This window comes from Malaclemys terrapin, chromosome 4 (genome assembly GCF_027887155.1).
Source record: "Malaclemys terrapin pileata isolate rMalTer1 chromosome 4, rMalTer1.hap1, whole genome shotgun sequence".
Taxonomy (NCBI): Eukaryota; Metazoa; Chordata; order Testudines; family Emydidae; genus Malaclemys; species Malaclemys terrapin.
Genome location: NC_071508.1, coordinates 129,173,916 through 129,186,499, shown reverse-complemented (window position 1 = coordinate 129,186,499; position 12,584 = coordinate 129,173,916). Strand labels below are relative to the sequence as shown.

Genomic DNA, 12,584 nt, shown 5'->3' with positions numbered 1-12,584 from the left:
CTGCCCCACCTCCCAGACTCCCCTTACCATTCTGGCTCCACGTGTAGGCAAAACATGCTGCCTGGTGGGTCAGTTTATGTGTTACACAGGGCTGCAGACAGAGGGAGGGGGGAACAGGGGAGGGCTCTGGCTGCTGGAGGCCAATGGGAGTGGCTCAATCGGCCCAGCCGCCCAATCAGCAGCTGCACTCTGCATGGAAGGGAGGGAGGGAGACGAGGGAGAAAAAAAACCCAGACATTTTAACCTTGTTACCAGTTCTCCCGGACGGCTATTTAGAGACGCAAAAGCCGGACATGTCCGGGGAAATATGGACAGATGGTAACCCTAGGAGCACTAATGAGCTAACAGGTGAGCAGCTACATTAGGAAACACATAATAGTATAGGACACAGCACAGCCTGAGGCAAATGCTCAGGAATCTCACTCTGGGGTAGCCAGACCCCAATCGGGTATGTCCACACTCCAATAGAACACCCGCGGCTGGCCCACATAAGCAGACTTGGGCTCGCAGAGCTACAAAATTGCACTGGAGACATTTGGGCTTGGGCTGGAGAAAGCCCGATCACCCATAGTGCAATTTTATAGCCCCGCAGCCCGCATCAGCTGACGTGAGCCAGTCCTGGATGTGGCCCCTTGTGGCCTACAGCTGGCCACTGCAAGGTAATGAGAGTATGGGGATTGAGTAGCCAAATATGGTCTTACTGCTCCCTGCACACTCATCATTAGATGGCATGAAATCCTTGGTCATGTCCAAAACATACTCACCTTCTTCACAGCAGTGCAGAGAACCCCCGTGAAGGCCTACTCCATAGCGCACACGGACTGCGTGGTCCCGCTCTATGCACAGTGCTTGGGGCTCTCAGTTGAGGGAAGTTCCTCTGCAGATGGGGGTTAAGGCACATTGTGATTTGGCTTTCCTGAACTGGACCACAAAATGGTCCGGAAAAAAAGAACAGGCAGTGCTGTACTCCCAGTCATTCCTGTCCAGGCACAATGTTGGGTATGTCTCCATTTATTGCAGTTTAAAATGCATAGAAATCCTGAAGCCTTTTCAGAGGAACTCAGCCCAGAGAGCCCATGCAATATATTATCTCTTCAAAGCAACAGAACAACCCTCCCCCTTCATCTCATTGTCAAGAGGAAAGTAGCAGTTCTTTACCATACAGAATAGAACTTCAGACAAATATTTTGAACATTTTGCTCAGCAGAATTTCTTTCACTGAAAGTAACACTGAACAACCTTCAAGGTTGATACAAGGGAACAGGTGTTTTAAAACGCACACATCAAACCCAAACCCTGCATCCAAACATCCCAAACTTTGCATCTGGATTTGAACTGCACACCTGCTCCCCTGCCCTGTAATGGGCTGAACCAAAACCCTGGATCTGAACTGCATACCTCCTCCCCCGCAATAGGCTGAACCCAAACCCTGCATTCTGAACCACACGCCTACCCCCTTACCTTGCACAATGGACTGAACCCAAACCCCGCATTCTGAACTGCATACCTAGACCTCCTGCCTCCCACCCCCATGGGCAGATCCAAAATCATGGCTCTGGATCCAAACAGTGCACCTTGGGCCTCATCGCTAATGTATGGATTCTTTACATTTATGATGTTACTAAATCCCTTTTGGCAGCCCCATCATTGGGGAGTTGTATGTTCGTCAACGATGCATTAGTCATAGATTTTCAAAGACAGATGAACTAACTAGGACTACTACAGCCAAGTACCTCATGGCCATTTCTATTCCTTTGCTGACAAGTTCCGAAAGCGGCAAGCCGAGGTTCTGCAAATTGCAGCATTTGAACTAAAACTGCAAATGTTTACAAGGAACAGCAGAGTCTGGGAACAGGTTAACAACCATGTGGGGTTGTGTAGAGGAGAGCATTTGGCTATGGATAATCTCTGCTTTGATCAAGCAGACACCACCATTTTACACAGTACAAGCTAGTATGGAGATCGCATCTAAAGCAAAATAAAAAGTATCATTCCTTTTGGTAGATGATGTTCTTCCCAATGACTCCTCCCCAAATCACTTTATGTGAGCTCTCACTGTTTTTAAAGTCTTTCCCTCGAGGGAGCGGATCGTTTAATATAGATTACAGCATTGACGTCTGGTATTAAGTCAGTCAGGCTACTTCGAAATGAGGCGAGTGGGCGTCCTGGTAAGAAAATAAAAATGTAAGTTTAAACAGAGGAGACAGGTCATCTTGGTTCTTTAGATTCAAGACAGATTTATATATAAAGCACTCTCTAAGCAGGTTCCTTTTACACCAGCTATGTGCATATGAGGCATTCTTCCTACATTCCCTGTGCATCCATGATCCTCACCAACTTCCGTAGGAGTGCACAATGCAGGATCAGGCACCATAGACTTTATGTCTCAATCTGTATTACAGAGTTACATTAACAAGTTACCAACACCCGCAGCTCCAGTTAATGTGAATGCAAGATCCAGGCCCTCGGAATGTCAGAAAAACAGACAACAAGCAACAGAATTGTCCTTTTCGGCCACTCAAACAAAGACTTATTACAAAATGTGAGGAAGAAAAGGCTTAGGAGAATAAAAACCGACTACAGAATGGCCTTGATACAGGGTAGCCTGTTGCAGAAACAGAATCAAGTGACACAGGCAGGATGTTTTATTCCATTCTATATAGGTTTTTATATCGTGCTCATCATGGTAGTAGCTGAGCTCCTTCTAATAGTCACATGCTTCATGTGCTAACATCTGTCACGTTATAAAACCTAGAAGAGATGCAGAGTACAATACGCATGCACAAACCATTGCTATTGTGAAACTGGCTCTGTGCACAGAGGCCAGATGTATTGTTTTGTCAGCAGATGAATACTCTCTTATACAATAAAGTTATCCGTGTACAATTTTCATACAAACTTATAGAGTATGATTTGAATATTTTTTTAAAGCAAAGAATGCCAAAGGGCAGCCATGTATCATGTCAGCAGACAAGATACACGATCATAAGCATCATCGTACCGATGCCTGGTTAATGTTCATTTACCTTATTCAGTGTTCACATTGTAAGTAATAGCTTGGACTGCTGCTGAAGTGTCAGTTAAATGAGGGGATTTACAGTGTAATTCTAAAACCATGCAAGCTGGCTTCAATGAAAGGCTGTAATCAGAGCTAATTATAGGGACATTTGTGAAACTCATTGGTCTGGGGCTTTAATTTGATATAAAAAGGAGCAAAACTATTGTAAACTATGGTTCTTTTGAATATAACGATAGTAAACGCCTACTTTTATATATCTTCTTTCACGTCAAAGGACCCAAAGGCTTTTTACAAACAGTACATACCACAACAATTGCCTCACCCACTATACTAAATGCAGCTATCTCTGGGGTGGATCTTAGCAACTATTTAAACCAATACCATACAAAACTGTAGTAGAGGAAGTGAAGAAAATTATCACACCCTGTTGAAGATGCTGATGGAATTCACAGAAGGAGAATGTAATTAACCCAACATGGACACAGACACTAAAATCTCCATTATTCTTGCAAGATAAATGGTATCTTTAATGACCACAAAAGGTAGCTTCCTGTCTTAACAGTAAGACAATATCATTATCTTATATTAAGCTCCTATATAGTGCCTTTCCTCCGTAAATCTCAAAGAAGGGCAGTATCATTATCGCCATTATACAGATGGGGAAACTGAGGCACAGACAGGGAAGTGACTGGCTCAGCAGGTTAGCAGCAGAACTGGGAATAGACCCCAAATCTTCTGAGTCCCAGGCCAGTGCTCTAGTCACTAGGCCACACTGCCTCTCCTAGACAATACTTTGAGATGGTACTTCCAAGATAACCGTGCCAGCTAGCACCATGCAGGGACTCTGGCAAAGTACTGACTCGGAGAACAGAGCCACCTCCTGAATCACTCACATCACTTCCTAGGCACTCTGGATTTTTCATGGCAGGGCAGCCTCTCATCTCAGTACTGATCAGGCCAGTCCCTATCCAGCTTGTGAAATCTAACGACCTCAGAACCCAGCTTCTATTAAATCAAACAGAACAGCAGCTTTATGCAATGGGACATGATACCAGTTCCTAAGTGGAATGTCATGCTTTTTTAAACACGGGATCTAAAGGGAACCTTTTTTACTTCCTTCCTGCATGCTTTCTGTCCCAGCGACTTACAACTAGCTCTGGCCTCTGTACTGAAAGATCTTTACTGGGTTTTCAATAAAATAAAATCATCTCACCTGTCCATGTTCTCTGTTGAGTGACAATAAAACTTTGGCACTGTGGTTGAGAGTTACAGATTGCTGCAGCTTCCTCTGCATTATAAATGGAGAGCAAACATCCCAGATGGCTGTAGGAGGGCCAGCATTTATAGTCATGCATTTCCATGGTTCGGAATCCCTTTAGGGTGATGTATTCTGAGAAACAGAATAAAAACTAGTACATAGGCACACAGCTTTTAGGAAACTTTTAATATAATCCAAGAGGAAGATACCCTGCCGTATGTTATGGTTACATCATAAAGTTAATACTTTGCCCTTGCGTGACATCCTTCATTCAAATAAGACAGAGGGAAGTTAAAGTAGCCTTCTCAAACTGAGTCAGTGGAGGAACCAAGCACAGAACCCGTACATTTTGACTTAACCCCCACGCCCCCCCGCTTTAACCACTAGATTTGTCTAATGCCTTCCAGACAGATATGACAGAGCAGGCAATGTTTAAGGCTACCGCTCACTCACTGTTAAGATTTCTGCCCCTTTGTGGAGGTGTAAAATAGGGCAGAGGTGCTAATTTTAATACACTGCTAATGAACACTGATGGATAAACTGAGGGAGAGACATTGTTAGCAAATACGACTGTTAGAAATGCAGGCCCCTCTGTGCAAGAGTGCACCTACATTTTTGCACATGCTCGGCTTGCAAGCATACAATTTCCAGAGAAGATGTAAATCTGGCACTCCACGGATATTGCAATTCATGCCCATCCCAAGCCTGCACGGGAACCCTTAGGAAAACTTGGGCCACAACACCTTTTGTGCTCAAAGCAGCAAGGAATGAACCTTTTCATAAGGAAGAATGATTAGCCACTTTTCCCCACAATGTAAAGGGTCCCCTTCTTTAGTACAGAGGAACAAAGCCCCAAACTATGATCCATGGTCCACCAATGACTTAAAGCAGCAGATAGGTTGCACAATGAAACAGGAGAAAAATAAAGTATCACAGGGTTCCGTGGGTAAAGAGAGTGGAGGCCATCTGAGGATCTTCCTTACCAACTGGTCCACAGACGTAAAAAGCTGGAGGGGCACTTAAGATATTAACAGGACATATATTCACTTGAAACACAGACTGATGCACATGCTGAAAGGATTGTGAGTAGAGTACTTAAAGCAGCACGCACACATGCACACACACATGTAAGTCAGATTGTTCTGCAAGGTACGTACAATGTAGTACAAGCAATCCCATGCAACTCTCATGAAAAAACAGCAAAGATTGCTCCAAAGAGAAAGAAACAGGGATTCTATGGCCAGCTCCACACTAGAAACGTTTGCTGGTACAGCAATATCAACTAGGGAGTGATTTTGGGTGATTACTTTACAGTTTTGGTGACACTTCTATTTTCAAAAACCCCAGTGCAGTTGCAGTTATACCAGCATAAAAATACTTTTGCTGGTATGGCTCATTTCACCTTTTTTGCTGGTGTGACAGCATCTACACTAGGAGGGCTTGACTGTATAGCTATACCAGTACAATTTTAATGGTAAACTTTTTCTAGTGTAGACTAGGCCTAAGTGTGCCAAATTCTGCCCTCACATACATCCACTGTGTCCATTGGGGCTGCATGAGCGTAACTGAGATCAGAATTTGGCCATATTTGGGAACCACAAGATTCTTACAGTTTGATCACACCTGCAGTAATTGAACTATTATCTAAAGACTCTGAAGTCCTGTACCTTTTAAAAGAGGAAGCCTTTTCTGTAGATATAGCCCAGACTTGTACAAATGTAAAACTTTTTCAAAAGCTCCTAGGGTTTCATTTATTCCATACCGTAAATCACCTACATTAAAAAGAAAAATATGACAGAAGTGACTAGCCCGATGAAATATCATTTAAAATGTCTTCTCATAAAAGACAATGGGGTCTAAATATTAGCTTGTACCTGTTGCGTTCAGAATATCACCCAGAAGGGGCCGCAAAGCAGAAGGTGCAGTGTGTGGCAAAAGATACGTGAAAAAATACCTGCAAAAAAATCCCACAGGCTTGTTAGAAGTGAGAGGTCTCAATATGTTAACAATTAGTCCTCTCTAAATTTTCACTTTCCATCTCAGGACGACTATTCTTTTCTATTCAGGTTTTTACACAATGCCCAATACTGTGGGGCTGGAGCATCTTAACTGGCTTCTCATAGATCATGTTGCCAACCCCTCTTAAAGCTTGTCCCTGTGGCATATAGTGCTGCCAAGTGCTTTATTCAGTCTAATTAAAAGGATTCAAGCAATGAAGCTTTCACTAAATTCCCCTGAAATTGCCTTGCTCACCTTTAAGCAGTGACTTTCCAATCTACAAAGGACATGTATTCTCTCTCACCTAGGACAACCAGAAGGCCTTGTGCTAACAAGGTTTGGCAGCCCATTATTAACTGAAAGACAGGGTAGCTCATTATTAATTCCTTGAACCATCCAGTCCTTCCACAAAGCTGCTGCTCTAAAAGGAATGGGTAATTATTGCAAGACTATAATTTTCTTTTAGGGTGAAATTAGGATCCCTCAATAACAGTGTCTCCCTTTTAAGCCCCTGAACATTAATAATGGGCTATCAAGACTTTCACCTCCAGGTCAGCAGTTCAAATCTAGCCCAGATCAATGGAGAGAGGAAGTTGCTGCCTTTTGATGACTGATTGGTGGCCTACGTGAAGTGACTTGACAGTCTCAGTTCAATGCCCAATAGATGTCCATCTCTATTTCTTCTCTGCTCCTTTGTTGCCCATCTCAAATGAGAGGCCATGAGTTAAAGGGACACAGAGACTAAACTATCCTGTTCTCATGCAGAGGCAACTCCACCTGCAGTACCACCAAGCTGAGGCACATTGGTGGGGGAAGCTTGCACCGCCTCTTCTGTGGATAGTTAGAGGATTGCCATCTCCAAGGCTGTCATTGTGGCACCTCTGGGAAGCAATAAATTCACGGGGGAAAGCTTTTTGGGCAGGTTTATTGGTGATCATAGAGGGAAGCAGTGCAGGAAGGGCGTCTGCACTCTTTCTAACCGATGACTACGCTGTTTTCAATTCTTAGCTAACAAGAAAAATAATATTTGCTCCAAAGAAATTCTTAATAAATCTCTCTCTCTCTCTCTGTGCTACATAGAATAAGCACAGGATACTGCTCACTACATGGTATTGTGCAATTTATGATCAAATCTGCCACATTTTTCTATATAATTGCACATACCGGTATGCATTAAAAAGATTCTTCTTTTCATTTAGTCCGTCACATTTCCCAGCTGCAGTACATTTGAGAATGAAGCTTTTTCCAGGGAAGTTTAGTGTGCAGTCATTATCTTCCTTGCATGACAGTTCCTCGGTGCTGGCATCGTCCATGTCTGTCACTTTTAGGTTTCCATCCACCATAACAAACTGCCTTGGCTGGAAATCCAAGAGGACTATTGAACCCAGAGGGGAATGTGCCAGGTAAAACAGCAGTTTCACTAGACTCAGGCAAATCTGAGAAAGAAGAGATGAATACACATGGGAAACATAGTCCAAAAAAAGCTATTCAGATGGAAGAAGAAGGGGAAAGGCATTCAGTGAAATTAAAGACATGAAATGTACAGTATTTAAAAGGAAATTATGTGTATGTTACAAGCTGTATTGTCAATATTGCCACAGGATTTTACTGTCATAAGCAGTTTAGCAATGTTTGTTAAATACGCTTAAGCACAAAAATAAACCTTTGCAGTCACACCACTAAGGTAAAAAGCTACAAGGGATACAGTATCACCTTTCATGCTTCAGGCCATATGTAGATTGCCGGCTGGAATCAGGAAGGAGTTTTCCACCATGGTACAGCATTACACAATTGGCCCCGATCCTGCAACTGTTTCATGCACTTGGACTCCTGCACCCACATGGAATCCCATGTACTTCAGTCTGCATGAGTTCAGGGGTTTGTTCACTCAGAACAGCTTACAGGATCAGTGCCTAGTGTGGTGCATCATGGGATAAAAGCAGGCAAGGACCATCAGTATAGACCACTGCAAGAGTCAGGATATAGGTGTAGATGGTCCAATTAGCTGTTCTAGAACATACTCCCTATGTAAAACTGTTGTACTAAATATTTTGTACATTAAGGGTATGTCTACACTGCAATTAAAAACCCGCGGCCAGCCCATGCCAGCTGACTTGGGCTAAGAGGCTGTTTAATTACGGTGTAGTCATTCAGGTTAGGGCAGGGCGCAGGTAGGGTTGCCAACTTTTTAATTGCACAAAACCGAACACCCTTGCCCCGCCCCTTCTCCGAGGCTCTGTCCCCTGCTCACTCCATCCCCCCTCCCTCTGTTGCTCACTCTCCCCTACCCTCACTCATTCACTCGCTCGCTCATTTTCACCAAGCTGGGGCAGGGGGTTGGGGTGCGGGAGTGGGTGAGGGCATCGGCTGGGGGGGCAGGCTCTGAGGTGGGGCCGGGAATGAGGGGTGATGGGTGCAGGAGGAGGATCCAGCCTGGGGCAGGGCTGTGGGAAGGGGTGAGGGCTCCGGCTGGGGTTGTGGGCTCTGGTGTGGGGCCGGGAATGAGAGGTTTGGGATGCTGGAGGGGGATCCGAGCTGGGGCAGGGGTGTGGGAGACCTTTCCTTCTGCTGGAGCCTGCCATGAAGCCCCTATGATGAGTTTGGGATGTCTTGGTCTGTCGTTGGCTATGACTGTGATAGCCATGTTCAGCCTTGTGGGTCACATGCTTCTGGGGGTTTTATGGTTTGTGGGTTTTTTAACCAAAGAATTTCTCACTGATTGCAGTGTAGTTCTTCCTTTAACTTCAACACCATCCTCCCTCCAATAAAGCAAATAAGCAGCAGCCATTACAGTGAGACCCTGACCGAGCCCTCTGAGGGCACTACTGTAATACAAACAATAAAAATAACTTCCATGTCATACGTAATTTATGCTAATGGAGAGCTAAAGAGCCTCACTTGGCCTCTCACCTACCAGACTGAGACAACAATTTATTATTATATATTTGTTTGATAGTAGCACCAACAGGCCCCAGACAAGATCAGAGCCCTACTGGACCAACACATTGTAAGAGACGGTCCCTGTCCTGAAGAGTTTATAATCTAGAACAGGGGTGGGCAAACTATGGCCTGGGGGCCGCATCCGGCCCTTCAGACATTTAAATCCGGCCCTCGAGCTCCCGCCGGGGAGCAGGGTCCGGGGCTTGCCCCACTCCACATACGCCGTGGCTCCGTGCTGCTTGTGGAAGCAGCAGCATGTCCCCACTCCAGCTTCTATGCGTAGGGGGGGCTCTGCACGCTGCCCCCTCGCCAAGTGCAGCCCCCGCAGCTCCCACTGGCCAGCACTCCTGACCCCCTCCAGCGCCCCTGACCCCCTGCCCCAGCCCTGATCCCCCTTCCGAACCCCTCAGTCCCACCCTCCTGCACCCCAGAGCCTGCACCCCCAGCCGGAGCCCTCACCCCCCAAATTGCACCCCAACTCTCTGCCCCAGCCCACAGCCCCCTCCTGCACCCTGAACTCCTCATTTCTGGCCCCATCCCAGAGCCCGCACCCCCAGCCGGAGCCCTCACCCCCTCCCATACCCTCAACCCCCAATTTCATGAGCATTCATGGCCCACCATACAATTTCCATACCCAGATGTGGCCCTCAGACCAAAAAGTTTGCCCACCCTTATCTAGAAAAAGGATAAGAAACAGAAAAGGGATAAGAGAAAAGACAGAAGCGCAGAGAGGTGAAGTAACTTGCCCAAGGTCATGAAGGAGGTCAGTCAGTGGAAGAGCCTGGAATAGAACCAGTCCCTGTCCCTTGCCCCCTCCACTGGAACACAATACCACTGCAATAATGGGCCTTCCTATACAAATCAATAGACCTCTCTGCAAAGGCGTGCAGAACAGAAGGAACCAGACATCCAGACTAACGCAGAGTATTAAACACAATACTATCCCTAGGCAGGATTCTTTAGACTTTTTGTAATTTTAGGTCTGTTGTAACATTGCTTCGGAGGGGGGAATAAAGGAATAGCTAGGAATAGTGGAGCTTCTGCTCTCTGACTGGAGATATTATTTACTGTAATTTAAAAGGGGTGAAAACAAGATTATTTATAGATTTCCAGGAGCATTCAGAAAGTCAGCATGACAATCCTGTGAGCCCCAGCACACATCATGGGCTCTTTGCATTTACTCTGTTTGAGACCTAAAAGCTACATAAAACTGCCTTTGTTTTGTTTTCTTACTTTAAATCTCTCCTCCCAGGGAGTCTGCAGAAGCTGAATCATCTCCAGAGGGGATCCCAGCTCCAGCATAGCTATGACCCTTATTTCAGGATCTAAGCTATTATCATAGCACTGACCATGCAACTGTAGAGAGAAAAGGAGTGATTGTCATACTGATGCATATTCAAGTACAAATGTCAAGGGAAAAGGTTGAATAAATATTGACAGATCAGCTTGGCCTCTGGGGAATATAGATTCAAGTACAGTAAAAGGCATCAATTCTCCTATACTCTGTTTAAAGCAGGCAGACACTGTGAAATAGAGAATACAATTCAATTGCCCTGTGTTTAGAAGTCACAGATACCATCACATTGATGCATAGTTCTATTTGCTGCCTCGACCAACAGCAGTTGTTCCGCTGAGCGAGAAAGCAGCGTGAACTGCCTTGTGTGATGCCCCCCAGCGAATGGCATCATTAGCGGTCACCAAGCCCAGAAAATGACCCTGATTAGTTTACAGGGTGTCAAGTATCAGGGGGTAGCCGTGTTAGTCTGTATCTACAAGAATAACAAGGAATAACAGATAGTTAGTCTTTAAGGTGCCACCAGATTCCTTGTTGTTTTTACGGGGTGTGAATTTGAAGAACTCGCTTTCTACAAAGCACGTGGCTCTGGGCGCATCCTTGCCAAAGGGTCTGTAGTAAACAGCTCCCGCCCCCCATTCCCATCTCTGCCCAACCCCATCAGTTTGGCTTTGTTTGGAAGACCGGGCTGTCCTTCCTTCGCCCATCTCCGGATGCACATAAGTACCGGGCGCTATAGCACAGCAGGGACGGACACCTGGCTAATGCAGGGCGTAGCTGCCTGTGTGCAATGGCTGTGAGCCAAGGCGATCGGGCACTCGCCCCGCTACCGTCTCACCCGAACGCCTCCATTCCCGTGGGGATGGGGGCGCTGCCGCAGCAATTGCCTGGGGACCCCGCAGGTGGCCGGGCAGGGGGGTCAGTAGCCGCGGGGCGCTGGGAGCGGCGCAGGGGGCGAGTGGGGCAGCCGCGCGGCATTCAAGCAGCGGGGGTCAGAAGCGCTGTGCCCCGGTCCCTCTACCTGCCTTGACGACGCCGGGGTGGTCGAGGCGCTGCAGCAGGGTCACCTCCTTGAGCAGCTTGTAGCTGGCCAGCCTGTGGCAGCCGGCGGGGTGCCCGTAGCGCTGCACGCAGCGGCTCACGTCGCTGCCGGCTAGGTGCACGGACTTGAGGGCGATGGCTCCGGCCCCCGGCAGCGCCGCTCGCAGCACCAGCTTGGTGAAGCCGGAGCCCACGACGCCCAGCTCGGTTACGCGGCTCAGGTCCCCGCAGCCCAGGCGGCCGCCGCGGCTCAGCCCCAGCTCCGTGTCCCCGGCAGACGTGGCCAAGCGCAGCAGGTCCCGCTGCCTCCGGCTCAGCTCGTCCAGCAGAGCCGGGGGAGGCCGCCTGGCAGGCCGGGGGCAGCCCCGCGTCCCGTTCGCCCCCCAGCAGGGGCCAGCGCCCGGGAAGCTCGGGAGGGCCAGGGCGAGTAGGGCGCTGGCGGCCAGGAGGCCGAGCAGCGCCGCCCCCCGTGGCCGGGCGAGGCTGGCGCCCTCTTTGCCCCTGGCTGCCCGCATGCGGGACGGGCTGAGCGCGGCAGCTCCCCCCGGTTCTGCCTGCCGGTGCAAGGGGCGAGCCCAGGGAGGCGTGTCCGTCCGTCTGTCCCAGGAGCACCGCGCCGCTGCCAGCGCCGGGGCTCGGCTCCCTGGGGGGCAGCTGGCCGCTCCCGCCCACCCCGCCTCGGAACGGTTCCCCCTTCGCTCGCTGCCCTCTCCCCCTGCCCGTCTCACGGAGCCTTTGGGCAGCCTGGCGTCTGCAGCCAGCCCCTCCTCTCACCCAGCCCGTGGGTGGGGGCCGGGGAGGCTCCGGTGTTTTAAACCGGCCCTTTCTGTTCCTGCCGTTCGCCGCAAACTGCCTTTGGGAGACAGGGAGGGTCAAATCCGGCCCTGATTTCACTGCACTGTCACCGCCGCCGAATTTGGCTCGTTAGACTTGGGCTGCTCTGACCGGCGCAGCTGAGAGGAAGGGTGGTCCCTCTGATTAGCTTGCTAGACTCAGGAGACCCCAGTTCAGTTCCCTGCTCCACTATGATCCCC

General features: G+C 48.2%; 1 protein-coding gene across 1 annotated transcript; it reads right to left on the bottom strand.

The window, feature by feature from the left end:
- Positions 1–993: 993 nt before the first annotated feature.
- LOC128836157 (extracellular tyrosine-protein kinase PKDCC-like) lies at positions 994–12,065 on the bottom strand. The gene is made up of 7 exons (XM_054026175.1): positions 11,535–12,065; positions 10,449–10,571; positions 7,440–7,711; positions 6,152–6,231; positions 5,945–6,049; positions 4,233–4,409; positions 994–2,165 (listed from the first exon to the last, which is right to left on the bottom strand). The coding sequence occupies exons 1-7, from the start codon at positions 12,063–12,065 to the stop codon at positions 2,062–2,064; spliced, it is 1,392 nt and encodes a 463-aa protein (XP_053882150.1). The 3' UTR covers positions 994–2,061.
- Positions 12,066–12,584: the final 519 nt, after the last annotated feature.